The sequence below is a fragment of the Heteronotia binoei genome, chromosome 17 (genome assembly GCF_032191835.1).
Source record: "Heteronotia binoei isolate CCM8104 ecotype False Entrance Well chromosome 17, APGP_CSIRO_Hbin_v1, whole genome shotgun sequence".
NCBI lineage: Eukaryota > Metazoa > Chordata > Lepidosauria > Squamata > Gekkonidae > Heteronotia > Heteronotia binoei.
In genome coordinates, this window is record NC_083239.1 from 55,658,537 (window position 1) to 55,676,330 (window position 17,794).

The window sequence follows — 17,794 nt, forward strand, 5'->3', positions numbered from 1 at the left end:
CTCTGTCTGGGGCAAGTGATGCTCTGTATTCTTGGTGCTTGGGGGGGCACAGTGGGAGGTCTTCTAGTGTCCTGGCCCCACTGATGGAGGTCCTGATTGCCCCTGGGTTTTTGCCACTGTGTGACACAGAGTGTTGGACTGGAGAGGCCATTGGCCTGATCCAACAGGGCTTCTGTTATGTTCTTATGTGTGACACAGAATGTTGGACTGGAGGGGCCATTGGCCTGATCCAACATGGCTTCTGTTATGTTTTTACGTCTGGGGCAGTGATGCTCTGTATTCTTGGTGCTTGGAGGGGGCAACAGTGGGAGGGCTTCTAGTGTCCTGGCCCCCCTGACGGACCTCCTGATGGCATCTGTTTTTTTGGCCACTGTGTGACACACAGTGCTGGACTGGAGGGGCCATTGGCCTGATCCAGCATGGCTTCTCTTATGTTCTTATGTGACACAGAGTGTTGGACTGGAGGGGCCACTGGCCTGATCCAACATGGCTTCTCTTATGTTCTTATGTGACACAGAGTGTTGGACTGGATGGGCCACTGGCCTGATCCAACATGGCTTCTCTGATGTTCTTATGAGAGGAAGGGCAGGGGATTGTAAGCCACTCCGAGACTCTCGAGTGAAGGGCCGGGTATAAATCCAATCACTTCTTCTGCCTCCGATGAGCCCCGAACTGCTGCTTCTTGTCTTCTTCCCAGGTTCTGTGCAGAGCGGCTGCAGTCCCTCCTTCGCACGCTGGAAATAGCCGACATCTCCGATTTCTCCCCCATCACGCTCATCGCCAACTTCGCCACGCTGGTTAGCACCTACTCCAAGGGTAAGAGGCGTTTCTATGGAGGACAGCGGCTCCCCTAGCTCTTTAAAAAGCCGCTTGCTCACCCTTAACGGTTTCTGGCGTTTATTTAAGATGGATGAAGATGGGTGGCTGTGTCAGCCTGTCTGTAGCAGTAGAAAAAAGCAAGAGCTCTTGTGGGTCGCTGCAGTGACTTACAAACGCTCCTCCCTGCCACAAATTTTGTTCATCTTGAAGGTTATTCTGGACTCTGGCTCTTTTTTCGACAACATTGATTTATTTATGTTTTCAGTAGTTCCCCTTTCTCACTGGGCTCCCGGTGGATTACAAAGAGTGAGTCAACGCAGTCGACCAGATGGGACATTGAATAAACCATGCACTAGGATTAGGGGTTGTGGAACCTCCCCAGAAATCTAAAAACAGAACTGAAGCAGATCACAGGTGTTAACGTGACTCATTAAATGATGCAAAATTCCATAGCAGGATCCTGCCGACAGCAAACGATATATTTGGTAATACAGACCGCAGGCCCTAGTCGTTTTTCTGGGTATTTGGACCTCTGTAGGAGCTTCAGAAGCAGGAAGAAGAATGGGGTGGGGGGGGGGAGAAGTGAGGCTTTCATTGCCTGCCCTCCTCCTTCTCCATGAGGAGCAGGGCTGAGTTTTGGCCTTGCAGGCAGGTTCCAGAGCCCCCCCCCCTGCCCCAGGTGGGGCTCTGTCTCTTGTGCTTTCCCTGGCATTGAAGCAGCTACCTGCTTCTCTCCGTGCTTTCCTTGTCAAATGCCCCATGCCCGGTGATTCCTTTGGAAGCCGCTAGGGCAGTGGTGTCAAATATGCAGCCCAGGGGCTGAATCAGGCCCCCGAGCAACTGACTGTCATCTGCTTCCTTTTCCCTCTCTTGCTTCCTTCTGCATCACTGCTTGCTTTGCCAGGCTTGCTCAATCGCACAGGAGCTACAGAGCAAAGCTGCTCACTTGGGGAGGAAGTGGGGGAAGGAGAGCTAGTTTTGCCAGGCTCTCTCAATCACACAACTGACTGTCATCTGCTTCCTTCTCCCTCTCTTGCTTCCTTCTGCATCACTGCTTGCTTTGCCAGGCTTGCTCAATCGCACAGGAGCTACAGAGCAAAGCTGCTCACTTGGGGAGGAAGTGGGGGAAGGAGAGCTAGTTTTGCCAGGCTCTCTCAATCACACAACTGACTGTCATCTGCTTCCTTCTCCCTCTCTTGCTTCCTTCTGTATCACTGCTTGTTTTTTCAGGCTTGCTCAGTCTCACAGGAGCTACAGAGCAAAGCTCCTCCCTTGGGGAGGAAGTGGGGGAAGGAGAGCTAGTTTTGCCAGACTCTCTCAATCACACAACTGACTGTCATCTGCTTCCTTCTCCCTCTCTTGCTTCCTTCTGCATCACAGCTTGCTTTGCCAGGCTTGCTTAATCACACAGGAGCTAAAGAGCAGAGCTGCTCCCTTGGGGAGGAAGTGGGGGAAGGCTCTCTCAATCCCACAGCAGAGCTACTGAGCCAAGCCTCTCTTCCTTCTGTTGGCTGAAGCTCAGCAAGCCAATGAGGTGGATTAGGAGGAGTGTGTTTGTTTGTGTCTTTTATAAAGTTATATCTCCCTGACTTGGCATTACATTTTATGACACACACGGCCCGGCCCAACAAGGTCAAGATCCAGCCCTCCTAGCAAATGAGTTCGATGCCCCTGTGCTAGGGTCTCTCTTTTTGTGTCAAGGCCTAGCTGGCCCTGGGTACGATTGGACCAAGGAGAGATGTTTGTGCATGAGAGTGAAAGAGCGGCACATCCTGTCAGGCGAAGAGGGGAAGGGGCTGGGCTCTCCGGGCATACATGTCTGGGTGCATGACGTTGCCACAGCGTATAAATACCCTTTAAGTCTCTTAAGCACTTAGCTGTCAGGCTGAATCAATCCCGGCACCTTTAAGGAGCTTTATTTTTCTTCCTCGGAAAGGAAGGTTTTGCTTCCCTGCTGGTGTTCTCAAAGCGAGGATTCCCCAAAGGAAAGGCAAGCTCTGCTCTGGGCTGACTACCCGCCCAGACTAGTGTGTCAGTGTCTAGCATTTGCAAGTTGCTTTTCTGTATAGTTTTAAACATGAAGAGGAGTGTGTGTTAATTGCCATCCAGTCGCTTTGGACTTACGGTGAACCAGTGAATGAACGTCCTCCAAAACGTCCTCTCGTTAACAGCCTTCCTCAGGTCTTGCGAACGGAAGGCCCTCGTGGCTTCCTTCGTCCGGTCAATCCCTCTCCCGCTGGATCCAGAACTCCCTCTAAGCCAGGGGTGGCCAAACTTGCTTAATATAAGAGCCACAGAGAATCACTGTCAGATGTTTGAAAGCCACGAGACGTGAGCGTCAGGTGTTTGAGAGCTGGAAGGAAGGAAGGCAGGCAAATAGATAGGGAGGAGAGAGGGAAAGGTGGAAAGAAAGCAGCTTTAAATGCATTCTCCAAGCTGCCAGCTGGCTTGGCTTGGATAAGGGGTTTAAACAAAGAAATGCCTTCTCCTAGCGGGCTGATGGGGTGGGGTGGGGGGCTTCGAGAGCAGCACAGTATGTGTGAAAGAGCCACGGTTTGCACCCCCCCTGCTCTATGCTGTGGAGTCTTGTGAGCAAGAATTCCACTTTGTGAGCGACTGGCGTGAAAGTTGTGAGCGGCTGCATCAATTAGTGTGCTCTGGGGCCATTTTTCCTGAGCTGAGACAGAAATGTGTGAGCCGGAGGCTAATAAACTGTGAGCCGGCTCACGCTACCTCAGCTTAGAGGGAACCCTTTTCTTGTCTTTCCCACTGTGTCTTGTCTCATCATGATGTTATGAGAGCCCGTTTGGTGTAGTGGTGAAGTGTGCAGACTCTTATCTGGGAAAACCGGGTTTGATTCCCCACTCCTCCACTTGCACCTGCTGGAATGGGCTTGGGTCAGCCATAGCTCTGGCAGAGGTTGTCCTTGAAAGGGCAGCTGCTGTGAGAGCTCTTTCAGCCCCACCCACCTCACAGGGTGTCTGTTGTGGGGGAGGAAGGGAAAGGAGATTGTAGGCCGCTCTGTCCTTGAAAGGACAGCTTCTGGGAGAGCCCTCAGCCCCACCCACCTCACAAGGTGTCTGTTGTGGGGGAGAAAGATAAAGGAGATTGTGAGCCGCTCTGAGACTTTGCTTCAGAGAGAACAGCGGGGTATAAATCTGCAGTCGCCTTCTTAACTGGGAGAACCGGGTTTGATTCCCCACTCCTCCACTTGCTAGACTGAATGGGCCATTGGCCTGATCCAACATGGCTTCTCTTATGTCCTTATGTTCTTCAAAGTATGATAACCTCCGTTTAACCATTTTTGCTTTGAGGACAGTTCAGGCTTGAGCCCCATGACTGGAGGCCCCCAGGTCCCTGCTCCCAAAAGTCTCCTACAGAAACTACATTTCAAAGGGATCCATTTCCTTCCTGATTCATAAAATGTTAAGACAACATTTAAAGATAGAACCTCCCCCCCCCCCCAACCCCGAGCAAGAAATTATCAATGGCTGGCAGAATAACAGCGTCCATAAAACTGCCTGTCCAATGAGAACTAGAAACTTGTGCTCGGAAAACTGCATCCTCTTCTAGAGAGTTTCCAGGTTTCTTGCCTAACGTAAGCATGTGGGTTTGGAGTTCTCCAAATTTGGATGAGTCTTTTCTCTGCCTTGCTCGTGCACGTCCAAGGAGACATGCAGAGAATCTCTCATCTCCGTCTAATCCCGTTCCAGGTTGCACCATTCTCATAGAACCCTTCGATGACCGCACTCCCACCATCGCCAACCCAGTCCTGCACTTCAGGTGAGGAATATCGCGGCTCATAAAAAGGATATCGTAGAGCCAGAAAAGGAAAATGTTTGGGCAGGAAGGGGATGAGGCGTTCCCTTTTGCTTGTGCTCAGCATTTGCTACGCTGCCTCTGAGCATGAAGGTGTTGTTTTGTTGCCTTTTGGCCAGGTCATTCCTGGCTGGAAATTCCCACTCTGCTGCTCTCCGTTTTGCTTCTTCACCATTGTTTGCTTAGGGCAGAGGGGAGAGAGAAGTCCTTCTGGTCTCTGCTTTTGGGAGCAGGGTGAGGAATATTGGATTCTCTTGTAATCCCAGGGTGGAGTGCAGTTGCTGCTGTGTTATTTCTGCAGGGAAATGCCTCTACCCACTCGCTGAACAGACAATGTCAGTTGCTGTAGGATGTGAGAGGGAGGGGGCCTATGAAGTCAATCTGAATCCGTGCCCAAGGACCCTCTATTCCCTGGTGTTGTATAGGTGCTTTGGCTCCTGCGTTATCTGCATTAACCATTCCACAGGCTAGGCAGTTGTCTACCCATTGCTCAATGTCCTGTCTCATGTTTGGCCACCACCCTGTCTCTTTAACTCTTTCTAGGGTGAGCTCTTTCCCTCTGTGTCCTTTGCTCATGGGCAAGTTGGATTAGATCACCTCTGACTTCTAAAGGGACTATCCAGTGCCTGTTGTGGTTCTGATCCACAGCCCAGTAGACTCCTTCTAGTTTCTCAATGGTATATCTGCCTGTGGGGCCTTGGATTTGCTCATCTCCCTCCTGGAGAGTAGATAAGTCTAAGAGGGCGTGTCGCGGGAACTGCCCTCACCGCCTTCTCCCTCCTCTCTGCAGCTGCATGGATGCCTCCATCGCTATCAAACCAGTCTTTGAGAGGTTCCAGACGGTCATTATCACTTCAGGGGTGAGTGGGGCTTTTGGGGTGCTGTTCCGTCCTCCTCTGCTGTGACTGGATGTTTGTTTTCTGTATGAGGCGCAAAGAGTAGCAGGGGACTGTTTCACCCAATTTCCCCCGTTTTCTGCGGCAGACGCTTTCCCCGCTGGACTTCTACCCAAAGATCCTGGACTTCCGGCCTGTGACCATGGCTACCTTCACCATGACCTTGGCCAGGACGTGTTTGTGCCCGATGGTGAGTGAGAGGGGGCCAAGAGAGAGCTGGTCTGTTGCTGTCTGGATTCAAGAAGGGCTGGCTGGCTGCAGTACAAAGCTGCCGGGCACAGAAATGGGGCCTCATCATCTGTCTAGCTCAGGCGATCAGTTCCCAACTTCGCCTGGCTCTTCAAGGTTGCGGGCAAAACCTTTTGCTACCAGAGAGGATGATGACCACCATGAATGAATCAAGGGTTGGAACACTTTCCCTATGAAGAAAGGTTAAAACGCTTGGGGCTCTTTAGCTTGGAGAAACATCGACTACGAAATGACATGATAGAGGTTTACAAGGTAATGCATGGGATGGAGAAGGTAGAGAAAGAAGTCCTTTTCTCCCTTTTTCACAATACAAGAACTCGTGAGCATTCAATGAAATTGCTGAGCAGTCAGGTTAGAATAGATAAAAGGAAGTCCTTCTTCACCCAAAGGGTGATTAACATGTGGAATTCACTGCCACAGGAGGTGGTGGCGGCTACAAGCATAGCCATCTTCAAGAGGGGATTGGATAAGCATATGGAGCAGAGGTCCATCAGTGGCTATTAGCCACAAGGCATAGATGGCAATCTCTGTGTGGGGCAGAGATGCTCTGTATTCTTGGTGCTTGGGAGGGGCAACAGTGGGAGGGCTTCCAGTGTCCTGGCCCCACTGATGGACCTCCTGATGGCACCTGGGTTTTTTGGCAACTGTGTGACACAGAGTGTTGAATTGGATTGGCCATTGGCCTGATCCAACATGGATTCTCTTTTGTCTGGGGCAGGGATGCTCTGATTTCTTGGTGCTTGCGGCAGGGGTGCTGGGGGGGCCACAGTGGGAGGGCTTCTAGTGTCCTGGCCCCACTAATGGACCTTCTGAAGGCACCTGGGTTTTTTGGCCACTGTGTAACACAGAGTGTTGGACTGGATGGGCCATTGGCCTGATCCAACATGGCTTCTCTTATGTTCTTATGTCTGGGGCAGTGATGATCTGTATTCTTGGTGCTTGGGGAGGGGGCACAGTTGGAGGACTTCTAGTGTCCTGGCCCCACTGATGGGTGTTGGACTGGATGGGCCATTGGCCTGATCCAACATGGCTTCTCTTGCATTCTTATGTTCCCCTGGGCTAGCTCCGGGATTTGATTGGTTGCCGCTTTGGGCAAAAGGACCATTCCCCTTCCCATCGTGTCTCGTTTGCCTTTCAGATTGTAGGGCGAGGGAACGACCAGGTCGCTATCAGCTCCAAGTTCGAGACTCGCGAAGACATTGGTGAGGGTGATCCTGAGCCTGCCCTTCAAAACTCGTGGGGGATGTAGTCAGCAGCGCCCCAAAGATCCCCCATCCTTTTCCTCTGCTTCTCTCCTCCCTGACCAGTGGGCTGGGGGTTCGGCAGCCTGGAGGGGAGAGCGTGTTGACTTGGACTAACAGGTGCTTTCAAGTTCAGCTGGGGGTTCGTTTTGGGCTGTGGCTGAGGCTGGATGGGGGGGGGTGTGGGAAGGCAACATCCATTTGTTCCCGCTAGAGACAGGCCTCTGTGTTCCCGGCAGCCGTGATCCGCAACTATGGCAACCTGCTCCTGGAGATGTCTGCGGTTGTCCCAGACGGGATCGTGGCCTTCTTCACCAGCTACCAGTATATGGAGAACATTGTGGCCTCGTGGTACGAGCAGGTGTGTGTGGGGGGAGATGAGTTGGGGGAGCAGACCGAGCCCTACAATGACGGTTGGGCAGTGGATGATGGAGACTGGCAGGAGCGTAGGAGCAGTGGCTTTTTTAGCAGGGCTTCCAAATGAGCACGCGTAGAAGGCCCCCTCTCCAGTTTCCCCCACAGGGCTTTCCTTCAGGGTTCTTTTTGAGACGGTCCACGGCAAGGAGGCCATCTGGGCAGCTTAAGTGAGATTGGATGAGCCAGCTAAGACTTCCCACTGAGTATTTCCTGTCTCTTGTTCCTGTGTTCCGAGAGGGGCTGGTTGTCTGGAGTGAGCAGATGCAAGCCGTTGTGGGGCTTGGGATCCTGGCAGGGGTGTGTGTATGGGGGGTTCTCCCCATCTCTCCCCCCTTCTGCTTCTCTTTGGGGAAACAGAACAGGGGCTGGCTTTGTCTGCTGTGGAACTTTCCTGTTCTGATCTTGCTAGTCGTACACAGATGTAGTTTTGCCCAAAAGGAATCTCTTCCACAACTGGTGTAGTATCTCAACCTTTAGGACCATCTCACTCCAGTCTTTTTCTACCTACTGGCTCAATTGGAGGAGCTGGTGTTGACCTTTAAAGCCTTGTGAGTGTTTGTGTGGCCTGGGACCACCTCCCTTAAGGCTGGTTAGTAAGCCTTCCCCTTCACCAACCAGCCTTCTCACTCCAGTTATCCTTGGAGACCCTGCTTTGGTCCCCCTTTTGGGGGGCGACAACCTGGAACAGAACCTTCTCGGTCATGGCACCAAAACTTTTGGAACTCCCACCCCAGGGAAAGTCCTCTGCCTCCCTTTATCAGTGTCTTCTGCCAGCAGGAGAAGCTGTTTTTGTTTTGTTTCATAAATCACCCAAACCCTCTCTGTGTAGGAACCGAAATCCAAAAATTATACAAAGATCTGTGTATTTAACAAATCGAAACAGCAGTTATTTCAGAAATATGCATTAATCCGGATATCATACAGTAAACAGTAAAAAATCCATCCACAACACATGCCACTCCTACTGTTCTTTTCTGCAACCAATGTCCAAAATTGGTATATTTAATGAAAGTCCAACTTGATGACTAATGAAGGACTTTCATTAAATATACCAATTTTGGACATTGGTTGCAGAAAGAACAGTAGGAGTGGCGCGTGTTGTGGATGGATTCTTTACTGTTTACTGTATGATACCCGGATTAATGCATATTACTGAAATCAACTGCTGTTTGGATTTGTTAAATACACAGATATTTGTATAATGTTTGGATTTTGGTTCCTACATGGAGAGGGTTTGGGTGATTTATCTTACAGTTAATCCTCCGTGGTCCCGCTAGTTTGTGATTTTTGTTTTGTTTGGCATAATCGGCTCGATTTTGGTGTTTATGGGGTTTTATTGAATTATAATTTGAAATCTTCTTACTTGTTCATCCTTTTGAATGTTTTAATGTCACTGCCCTGGGGAGCCTGATTGGGTGGAAAGGGCGACATGTTTAAAATACATAAATATGCCTTGAAGATGACCCCCCCCCCACACACACACACACACTCTTCTCCTCTCTGGTTCTCAAAGGGGATCTTGGAAAATATCCAGCGCAACAAACTCCTCTTCATCGAGACGCAGGATGGAGCCGAGACAAGCATGGCCCTGGAGAAGTACCAGGAGGTGGGTGGCCAGTGGGGAAGGGAGGTGGGGGGGGGGCTTCCTTGTGCAAGTGAAGGGCAAGCAAAACGCTTTCTCCCCACTCTTTGGCTTGCATGAAATACTTCTTTTTCGGTTATCTTTGCATCTAACATCTGTTAATGTTCATCTTTTAAGCTAGAAAATAAAGGGTGTTTTTTTTTGTAGAAAGTCCATAATTAAAGAGTCGTCAGGACAGGCTGCGGTATATAATTTTTTGTATTATTCTGCAAAGCAGTCTGTGATTATTCTTTTTCTAAATCTGCCTGAAAATTCCTTGTTATTCTTTAATTGAATGGATATTGGCCAACTGTTTTCCCTGAACTTTCCATGACAATAATTTCAAGGTTTTAGAAGACTTGCGCCAATACCTCTGTTGGGTATTTAATAGTTGTTTCTGTATTGAAGGGGTGTTCAAGGGCGTCTAAGGTTTTATGTTCCGTAAGCAGAGTATGAAACCCACGCGTGCGCCCTCATTTTTTACTCCCTCGTTTTTCCTCTGGCTTGCGTGTAGCCTGAGGACGTGCCCTTATTGCAGGAGAGGCCCACAGTTTGCAACGCTGGCCGCAGCTACGTTAGGCTTGCTCTGGCAAGAGGCCCCGATGTGGAGCCTTCGTACCTCTGTGCCAGTTTGGCTGACAGCGCCCCTTTTTGAGGTGCTCACAGACAAGTCTGCAGGCCGAGTCCTGTTTCTTCCAGAGAGGCGCTTTCTGGATGCTGGATAAACAGGACAGGCAGAGGTTGTAACCAGGTTTTGTGTTGTGCACCAGGCCTGCGAGAACGGCCGGGGAGCCATCCTGCTGTCCGTGGCCAGGGGAAAGGTGTCCGAAGGGATCGACTTTGGTGAGTCTCCACTTTCTGGCTGCCAGAGGGAGAGGCAAGGGAACTTTGGGTCATCCTGGGTTGAAGAGCAGATCAGGGAGGCTCCATCTAGATCAGACCAGGGAGGGTCCATCTAGTCCAGCCTCCTGTCTCACACAGGGGCCAACCACTTCCTCTGGAGGACCAACAACAGGGCAAAGAGGCCGAGGCCTTCCCCTGAGAAGAACATCAGAAGGGCCCTGCTGGATCAGACCAGGGAGGAGCCATCTAGTCCAGCCTCCTGCCTCACACAGTGGCCAGCCAGTTCCTTCGGAGGGCCAACAACAGGGCAGAGAGGCCGAGGCCTTCCCCTGAGAAGAACATCAGAAGAGCCCTGCTGGACCAGACCAGGGAGGGTCCATCTAGTCCAGCCTCCTGTCTCACACAGGGGCCAGCCAGTTCCTTCGGAGGGCCAACAACAGGGCACAGAGGCCGAGGCCTTCCCCTGAGAAGAACATCAGAAGAGCCCTGCTGGACCAGACCAGGGAGGGTCCATCTAGTCCAGCCTCCTGTCTCACACAGGGGCCAGCCAGTTCCTTCGGAGGGCCAACAACAGGGCAGAGAGGCCAAGGTCTTCCCCTGAGAAGAACATCAGAAGAGCCCTGCTGGGTCAGACCAGGGAGGGTCCATCTAGTCCAGCCTCCTGTCTCACACAGTGGCCAACCACTTCCTCTGGAGGACCAACAACAAAGCAGAGAGACTGAGGCCTTCCCCTGAGAAGAACATCAGAAGAGCCCTGCTGGGTCAGACCAGGGAGGGTCCATCTAGTCCAGCCTCCTGTCTCACACAGGGGCCAACCACTTCCTCTGGAGGGCCAACAACAAAGCAGAGAGGCCGAGGCCTTCCCCTGAGAAGAACATCAGAAGAGCCCTGCTGGGTCAGACCAGGGAGGGTCCATCTAGTCCAGCCTCCTGCCTCACACAGTGGCCAGCCAGTTCCTCTGGAGCGCCAACAACAGGGCAGAGAGGCTGAGGCCTTCCCCTGAGAAGAACATCAGAAGAGCCCTACTGGATCAGACCAGGGAGGGTCCATCTAGTCCAGCCTCCTGCCTCACACAGTGGCCAGCCAGTTCCTCTGGAGTGCCAACAACAGGGCAGAGAGGCTGAGGCCTTCCCCTGAGAGGAACCTCAGAAGCGCCTTGCTGGGTCAGACCAGTGAGGGTCCATCTAGTCCAGCCTCCTGTCTCACACAGGGGCCAGCCAGTTCCTCTGGAAGGCCAGCAACAGGGCAGAGAGGCCGAGGCCTTCCCCTGAGAAGAACATCAGAAGAGCCCTGCTGGATCAGACCAGGGAGGGTCCATCTAGTCCAGCCTCCTGTCTCACACAGTGGCCAGCCAATTCCTCTGGCGAGCCAGCAACATTGCAGAGAGGCTGAGGCCTTTCCCTGAGGTTGCCTCCACTTTGCATTGGGATTCACAGGTTGACTGCCTCTGAATTTTGCCGTCTCTCAGTGTGGTCTCGTCCCCCTCCCCAGTATATATATTTTGGCTCCATGAAACTGTTATTAAAAGGACCTGCAGAAGGTCTTTTAAAATACATTCTGAGGAGTTTCTCCAAACTGGCAACTTCCTTGGCCCCTGCTTTCTAGGCCAGTCTCGATTTGTGCCTGTTGCTAGTTGTGTCACGAGCTTAGCGAGAGCCCCCCTGAGCACCACGCAGAGGCGTGAGAGGTGCAAAGGCTTAAAAGAGCTCCTCCAAGGGGTCTGGGACCCGGGCGTCGACACAGACGGCACCCAAGAGCCAACGGAAAGATCTGGGGCAGCTGCTACAGCCACGGGGAGGAGCACAGGCTGAGAGCAGTGGTTGCTGGGGGGGCGTGGGGGGCAGGGGACCCAGGATGCAGAGCTGGAGGCCCAGGAAGGAAAATGTGGGTTGAGAAGGGTTGGAAAGAACAGACTTGGAGGTTGTGGGGAGAGAAGGCAGGCAGGAGAACTTCTTTCCTGTGGTCTGCTTGGGGAACTGGCTCTTTGCCAAGGGAACCCCATGGTTTACGGCAGGCTCCCCTCTAAGCTGAGTCAGTGTGAGCTAGCTCATAGGTTTTTATCCTCCAGCTCACACCTTTTTGTCTTCGCTCAGGAAGGATGGCCCCAGAGCACGATCATTGATGCAGTCGCTCACAACCTTAATGCCAGGAGCTCACAAAGTAGAATTTTTGCTCACAAGACTCCAGAGCTTAAAGGGAGCATTGCCTTATGCACACGCACCTCTCGGCTGGTGGGCCTGGCTGCTGAGCCAATACCAGCCATGCCCTATGCTGCCCGGTCCCAGCTAGGATTGCCAATCCCCAGGTGGGGGCAGGGGATCTCCTGGTTTGGAGGCCCTCCCCCCCGCTTCAGGGTCGTCAGAAAGTGGAGGGAAATGTCTGCCGGGAACTCTATTATTCCCTATGGAGATTTATTCCCATAGAAAATCATGGAGAATTGATCTGCAGGTATCTGGGTCTCTGGAGGGGGCTGTTTTTTGGGATAGAGGCACCACATTTTCAGTACAGCATCTAGTGCCTCCCCCCAAAATACCCCCCAAGTTTCAAAAAGATTGGACCAGGGGGCCCAATTCTATGAGCTTCAAAAGAAGGTGTTCCTATCCTTCATTATTTCCTATGGAAGGAAGGAATTGAAAAGGTGTGCCGTCCCTTTAAATGTGATGCCAGAACTCCCTTTGGAGCGCAATTATGCTTGTCACAGCCTTGATCTTGGCTCCACCCCTAATGTCTCCTGGCTCCCCCCCCTCCAAAGTCTCCTGGCTCCACCCTCAAAGTCCCCAAATATTTCTTGAATTGGACTTGGCAACTTTAGTCCCAGCTGTGCCCTTTCCCTCCCGCAGTGCACCATTTTGGCCGAGCCGTGATCATGTTTGGAGTGCCCTACGTCTACACCCAGAGCCGCATCCTGAAGGTAGGTTTGTCCAGCCCCTCGGCCTGCCCCGCCTTCCACTTCAAGCAGCTTTCTCCACGGGGCAGGGAGGCCCCCGCACAGCTCCGCAGTCCTCAGGGGCTTTGCTGGCATGGCAGCGCCAGCGTCTCCTGGAGACGAGGCTCCTCTGGGTTGGCTCTCCCGAGGCCCGGCCTTCCCTGGCAGGCTGCCTGAGGGTTCTGTGTGGTAAACAAGGAAGGAGGAGGGGACCCCGAAGGGATCGAAAGAGGGCTGAACGAGCTTTCCCAGGCCCCAGCCTGCTGGATCAGGACATGAGCCGTCCTGCGATAAAGCCCCAACCGGGAGGGGGGTGGGGGGGCAGGCTCAGCTCTGTAATTCCTGCAGAGGATTAGGGAGGGAGTGAAAGTCGGTTGCCAAGAAAAGCCACCTAATTGACTTAAAGTCTTTGCCACCTCGGAAGGCGGCCTTGCAGAGAGCTCGGAGCAAAGCTGAGACAGGCACAGGGGAGACGGGGAGGTCCTGGCTTTGGTGGCCGAGTGGAACCTCCAGGGCCAAAAGCAGCGTATCTTTGACTGCCGGATCCTGGCTCTACAGAGGTGGCAGTTTGGTGTAGTGGTTAAGTGCATGGACTCTTATCTGGGAGAACCGGGTTTGATTCCCCGCTCCTCCACTTGCAGCTGCCGGAATGGCCTTGGGTCAGCCATAGCCCTGGCAGAGGTTGTCCTTGAAAGGGCAGCTTCTGTCAGAGCTCTCTCAGCCCCACCCACCTCACAGGGTGTCTGTCATGGGGGAGGAAGGGAAAGGAGATTGTAGGCCGCTCTGAGACTCTGTCCTTGAAAGGGCAGCTTCTGGGAGAGCTCTCTCAGCCCCACCCACCTCACAGGGTGTCTGTTGTGGGGGAGGAAGATAAAGGCAATTGTGAGCTGCTCTGAGTATAGATCCAAAATCATCATCTTCTTGCATGGGGCTCTAGAGAGGCAGCTGAATCGAAACCAGAAATTTCTGGGGTGAGGGAGGGGAGCCGATTTGAAAAATTAAAATGATTTTGAAGTTCTTTCCTTATTATAGAACAAAGTTTTGGCACCTTTAGGACTAACAAAGTTATTCCTGGTATAAGCTTTTGTGTGCACACAAGCGCTTGTATCGGGAATAAAACTTTGTTTACTGCTTCAAACCAACATGGCCACCTATCTGAATCTTTCCTCATTAGAGTTATTTATTTATTTATTTCAGGCAATTTAGTGGCCCCGTGGCGCAGAGTGGGAAAGCAGCAGTACTGCAGTACTGTGATCTGAACTCTCTGCTCACGACCTGAGTTCGATCCCAGCGAAAGCTGGTTCATTTACATTACATTTAGGCGGCCCAAGGTTGACTCAGCCTTCCATCCTTCTGAGATCGGTAAAATGAGTCCCCAGCTTGCTGGCGGGAAAGTGTAAAAGACTGGGAAGGCAATGGCAAACCACCCCGTAAAAAGTCTGCCGTGAAAACGTTGTGAAAGCAACATCACCCCAGAGTCGGAAACGACTGGTGCTTGCACAGGGAACCTTTCCCTTTCCTTCCTTTAGGCAATTTATAGTCCACCCTTTCCCAAAGATGGGCTCAGAGCGAATCACAACATTCTAAAAACAGCATATAAGCCACAGTTAAAACCAGAGCGATGTGGACAATACAATTTGACAGATCATAACAAACTATACATGGCAGCTCAGGTGGGCACATATTATATGAACCAAAGATAGGAAATAAAATTTATGTTACAGCAGAGATGGATCACCATTCACCACATAGGGGTCAGTTGGTGGAGTGGGACGGCCTCTGCCTCAACCAGAGGCCTAGTGGAATAGCCCCGTTTGACCGCCCTGCGGAAAGTAACAATTCTGTGAGGGCCTGGATCTCTAGAGGGAGCTGATTCCACCAGGCTGGGGCCAATGCTGAAAAGGCCCTGGTTGAGGCAAGACGAACATTATCAATTTGGGGAGGTGGGAAGGGTAGGAAGAACACAACCCCCCCCCCCCAACTGAGACCTGCCTGGTAGGAATTTGGCCCCTGCAAACATCTGCCCCCTCCCTCCCCCAGGCCCGGCTGGAGTACCTGCGGGACCAGTTTCAAATCCGAGAGAACGACTTCCTGACCTTTGACGCGATGCGGCACGCAGCCCAATGCATGGGCCGGGCCATCCGGGGAAGACCGACTACGGCCTGATGGTCTTTGCCGATAAGGTGTGTGGCAGAGAAGCCTCTCGGGGGGGGGGGGCAGGAGGGGGAACAGGGGCTCAGCTGGCAGCGGCTGCCCCCTTTGGCCTCCCCCCCTTCTCACCGCTGTGCCGCACGGTCCTCCGCAGCGCTTTGCGCGGGCCGACAAGCGAGGGAAGCTCCCGCGATGGATCCAGGAGCACATCACAGACGCCAACCTCAACTTGACGCTGGACGAGGCCGTGCAGTCACGAAGTACTTCCTGCGCCAAATGGCCCAGCCCTTCCGCAAGGTGAGCGACCGGAGTGGAGCATTCTGGGAGGTTGGGGGGAGCACAAAAGGCTGCCTTGGACTGAACCAGACCATCAGGGTGCACCAAGGCGAATCGCCTACTCAGACCGGCAGCCGCTCTCCAGAGAGCTTTCCCGTCCCCTGCTGCCTGCTCCTTTCAACTGGGGATGCCCAGGATTGAACCTGGGGCCTTCTGCATGCGAGCAGAGGCTCTACCCCTGAGCCAAGGCCACTCACCAAACACGAACACACAGGAGCTGCCTTACACCAAATCCTATCCTTGGTCCATTGAGGTCAGTATTGTCAACTCAGACTGGCAGCTGCTCTCCAGGTCTCAGGCAGAGAAAGGTCGTTCACATCCCCTCCTGCCTGGTCCTTTTCACCGGAGATGGCCCCAGGATTGAATTGGGCACCTTCTGCATGTCCGTTTGGTGTAAGTGGTTGAGAGCCAGTTTGGAGTAGTGGTTAAGTGCGTGGACTTATCTGGGAGAACCGGGTTTGATTCCCCACTCCTCCACTTGCACCTGCTGAGATGGCCTCGGATCAGCCAGAGCTCTCTTATCTGGGAGAACCGGGTTGATTCCCCACTCCTCCACTTGAACCTGCTGAGATGGCCTCGGATCAGCCACAGCTCTCTTATCTGGGAGAACCGGGTTAGATTCCCCACGCCTCCACTTGCAGCTGCTGGAATGGCCTTGGGTCAGCCAGAGCTCTCTTATCTGGAGAACCGGGTTTGATTCCCCCCTCCTCCACTTGCAGCTGCTGGAATGGCCTTGGGTCAGCCATAGCTCTTTTATCTGGGAGAACTGGGTTTGATTCCCCCCTCCTCCACTTGCAGCTGCTGGAATGGCCTTGGGTCAGCCAGAGCTCTCTTATCTGGGAGAACTGGGTTTGATTCCCCCCTCCTCCACTTGCAGCTGCTGAATGGCCTTGAGTCAGCCAGAGCTCTCTTATCTGGGAGAACCGGGTTTGATTCCCCACTCCTCCACTCACAGCTGCTGGAATGGCCTTGGGTCAGCCGTAGCTCTTGTAGGAGTTGTCCTTGAAAGGGCAGCTGCTGTCAGAGGTCTCTCAGCCCCACCTACCTCACAGGGAGGGTGTCTTTTGGGAGAGGGGAAGGTAAAGGAGATTGTGACTAATGTCCCCGCTAAGCTGCAGTTTTGTAAGCTACTGGCATTAAAGTTGTGAGCTACTGCATAAATTATTGTGCTTTGGGGTCATGTCCTGAGCTCTCCAGGTCCACGAGAGCGCAGAGCGGTTAAGCTGCAGTACTGCAGTCCTAAGCTGTGCTCACGACCTGAGTTTGATCCCAGTGGAAGCTGGTTCAGGTAGCCGGCTCCAGGTCGACTCAGCCTTCCATCCTTCTGAGGTCGGTCAAAGGAGTCCCCAGCTTGCTGGGGAGAAAGCGTAGAGGACTGGGGAAGGCAATGGCAAACCACCCCGTAAAAAAGTCTGTGAAAACGTGAAAGCAACGTCACCCCAGAGTTGGAAGCGATTGGCGCTTGCACAGGGGACGACCTTTACCTTTTTTTATCCTGAGCCAAGACAAAAATCTGTGAGCTGGAGGCTAAAAATCTGTGAGCTAGCTCACACTAACTCAGCTTAGAGGGAACACTCTGAGATTCTGACTATAGGGCGGGATATAAATCCAATACCATCTTCTTCTTCATTGTGGGGGCGGGGCTGGGTGTTCATGCTTTCCTGCCCCTGAACTGTTCCTCGCTTCCTCTTTCTGCAGGAGGATCAACTCGGCCTCTCCTTGCTCACCTTCGAGCAGTTGCAGTCGGAGGAGACGCTGCACAGAGTGCAGGAGATCGCACACCACGTGTGAGGAGGAGGAGGAGGAAGCAGCAAGACACATGACCCGACCCTCCGGCGGAAAAGGCAGGAAGACCCGCAGCCGGTTCTGTGGGAGCCTCCAGAGCCCTGTGAGGCAGAAGAGACTCCGGCCTGGGGCCCTTCCCCCCCCCCCACCCCCGGGGTTTTGTTTGAATAAAAGAGCTTTTCTTTTCTGTAACTCGAAGCGCCTTCAGTCTGCCTTGTGCTGGGATTGGGGATACTGAGACTGCCACGGTTTAAGCTGCAGATCCACCAGGGGGGGGGTGAAATAGCTATATTTTGAAGTAGGATTGTAGAGTCATAGAATCATAGAGTTGGAAGGGACATAAGAACATAAGAGAAGCCATGTTAGATCAGGCCAATGGCCCCTCCAGTCCAACACTCTGTGTCACAGAAGAACATAAGAGAAGCCATGTTGGATCAGGCCAATGGCCCATCCAGTCCAACACTCTGTGTCACATAAGAACATAAGAGAAGCCATGTTGGATCAGGCCAATGGCCCATCCAGTCCAACACTCTGTGTCACAGAAGAACATAAGAGAAGCCATGTTGGATCAGGCCAATGGCCCACCCAGTCCAACACTCTGTGTCACACAGTGGCCAAAAAAAATTATATATATATACACACACACACACACACTGTGGCTAATAACCACTGATGAACCTCTGCTCCATAT

The 17,794-nt window shown here is 52.6% G+C and overlaps 1 protein-coding gene across 1 annotated transcript in view; it reads left to right on the forward strand.

Moving 5' to 3' along the window:
* Window positions 1-17,111, forward strand: part of ERCC2 (ERCC excision repair 2, TFIIH core complex helicase subunit) — a 33,027-nt gene extending 15,916 nt beyond the window's left edge. The window contains 14 exon segments of the mRNA XM_060258382.1: window positions 698-816; window positions 4,533-4,602; window positions 5,429-5,498; window positions 5,623-5,724; window positions 6,922-6,985; window positions 7,264-7,385; window positions 8,955-9,047; window positions 9,833-9,905; window positions 12,746-12,816; window positions 14,872-14,971; window positions 14,974-15,014; window positions 15,137-15,233; window positions 15,236-15,279; window positions 17,017-17,111. Coding sequence (XP_060114365.1) covers window positions 698-816; window positions 4,533-4,602; window positions 5,429-5,498; window positions 5,623-5,724; window positions 6,922-6,985; window positions 7,264-7,385; window positions 8,955-9,047; window positions 9,833-9,905; window positions 12,746-12,816; window positions 14,872-14,971; window positions 14,974-15,014; window positions 15,137-15,233; window positions 15,236-15,279; window positions 17,017-17,109 — 1,159 coding nt within the window. The 3' untranslated portion in view covers window positions 17,110-17,111.
* Window positions 17,112-17,794: the final 683 nt, after the last annotated feature.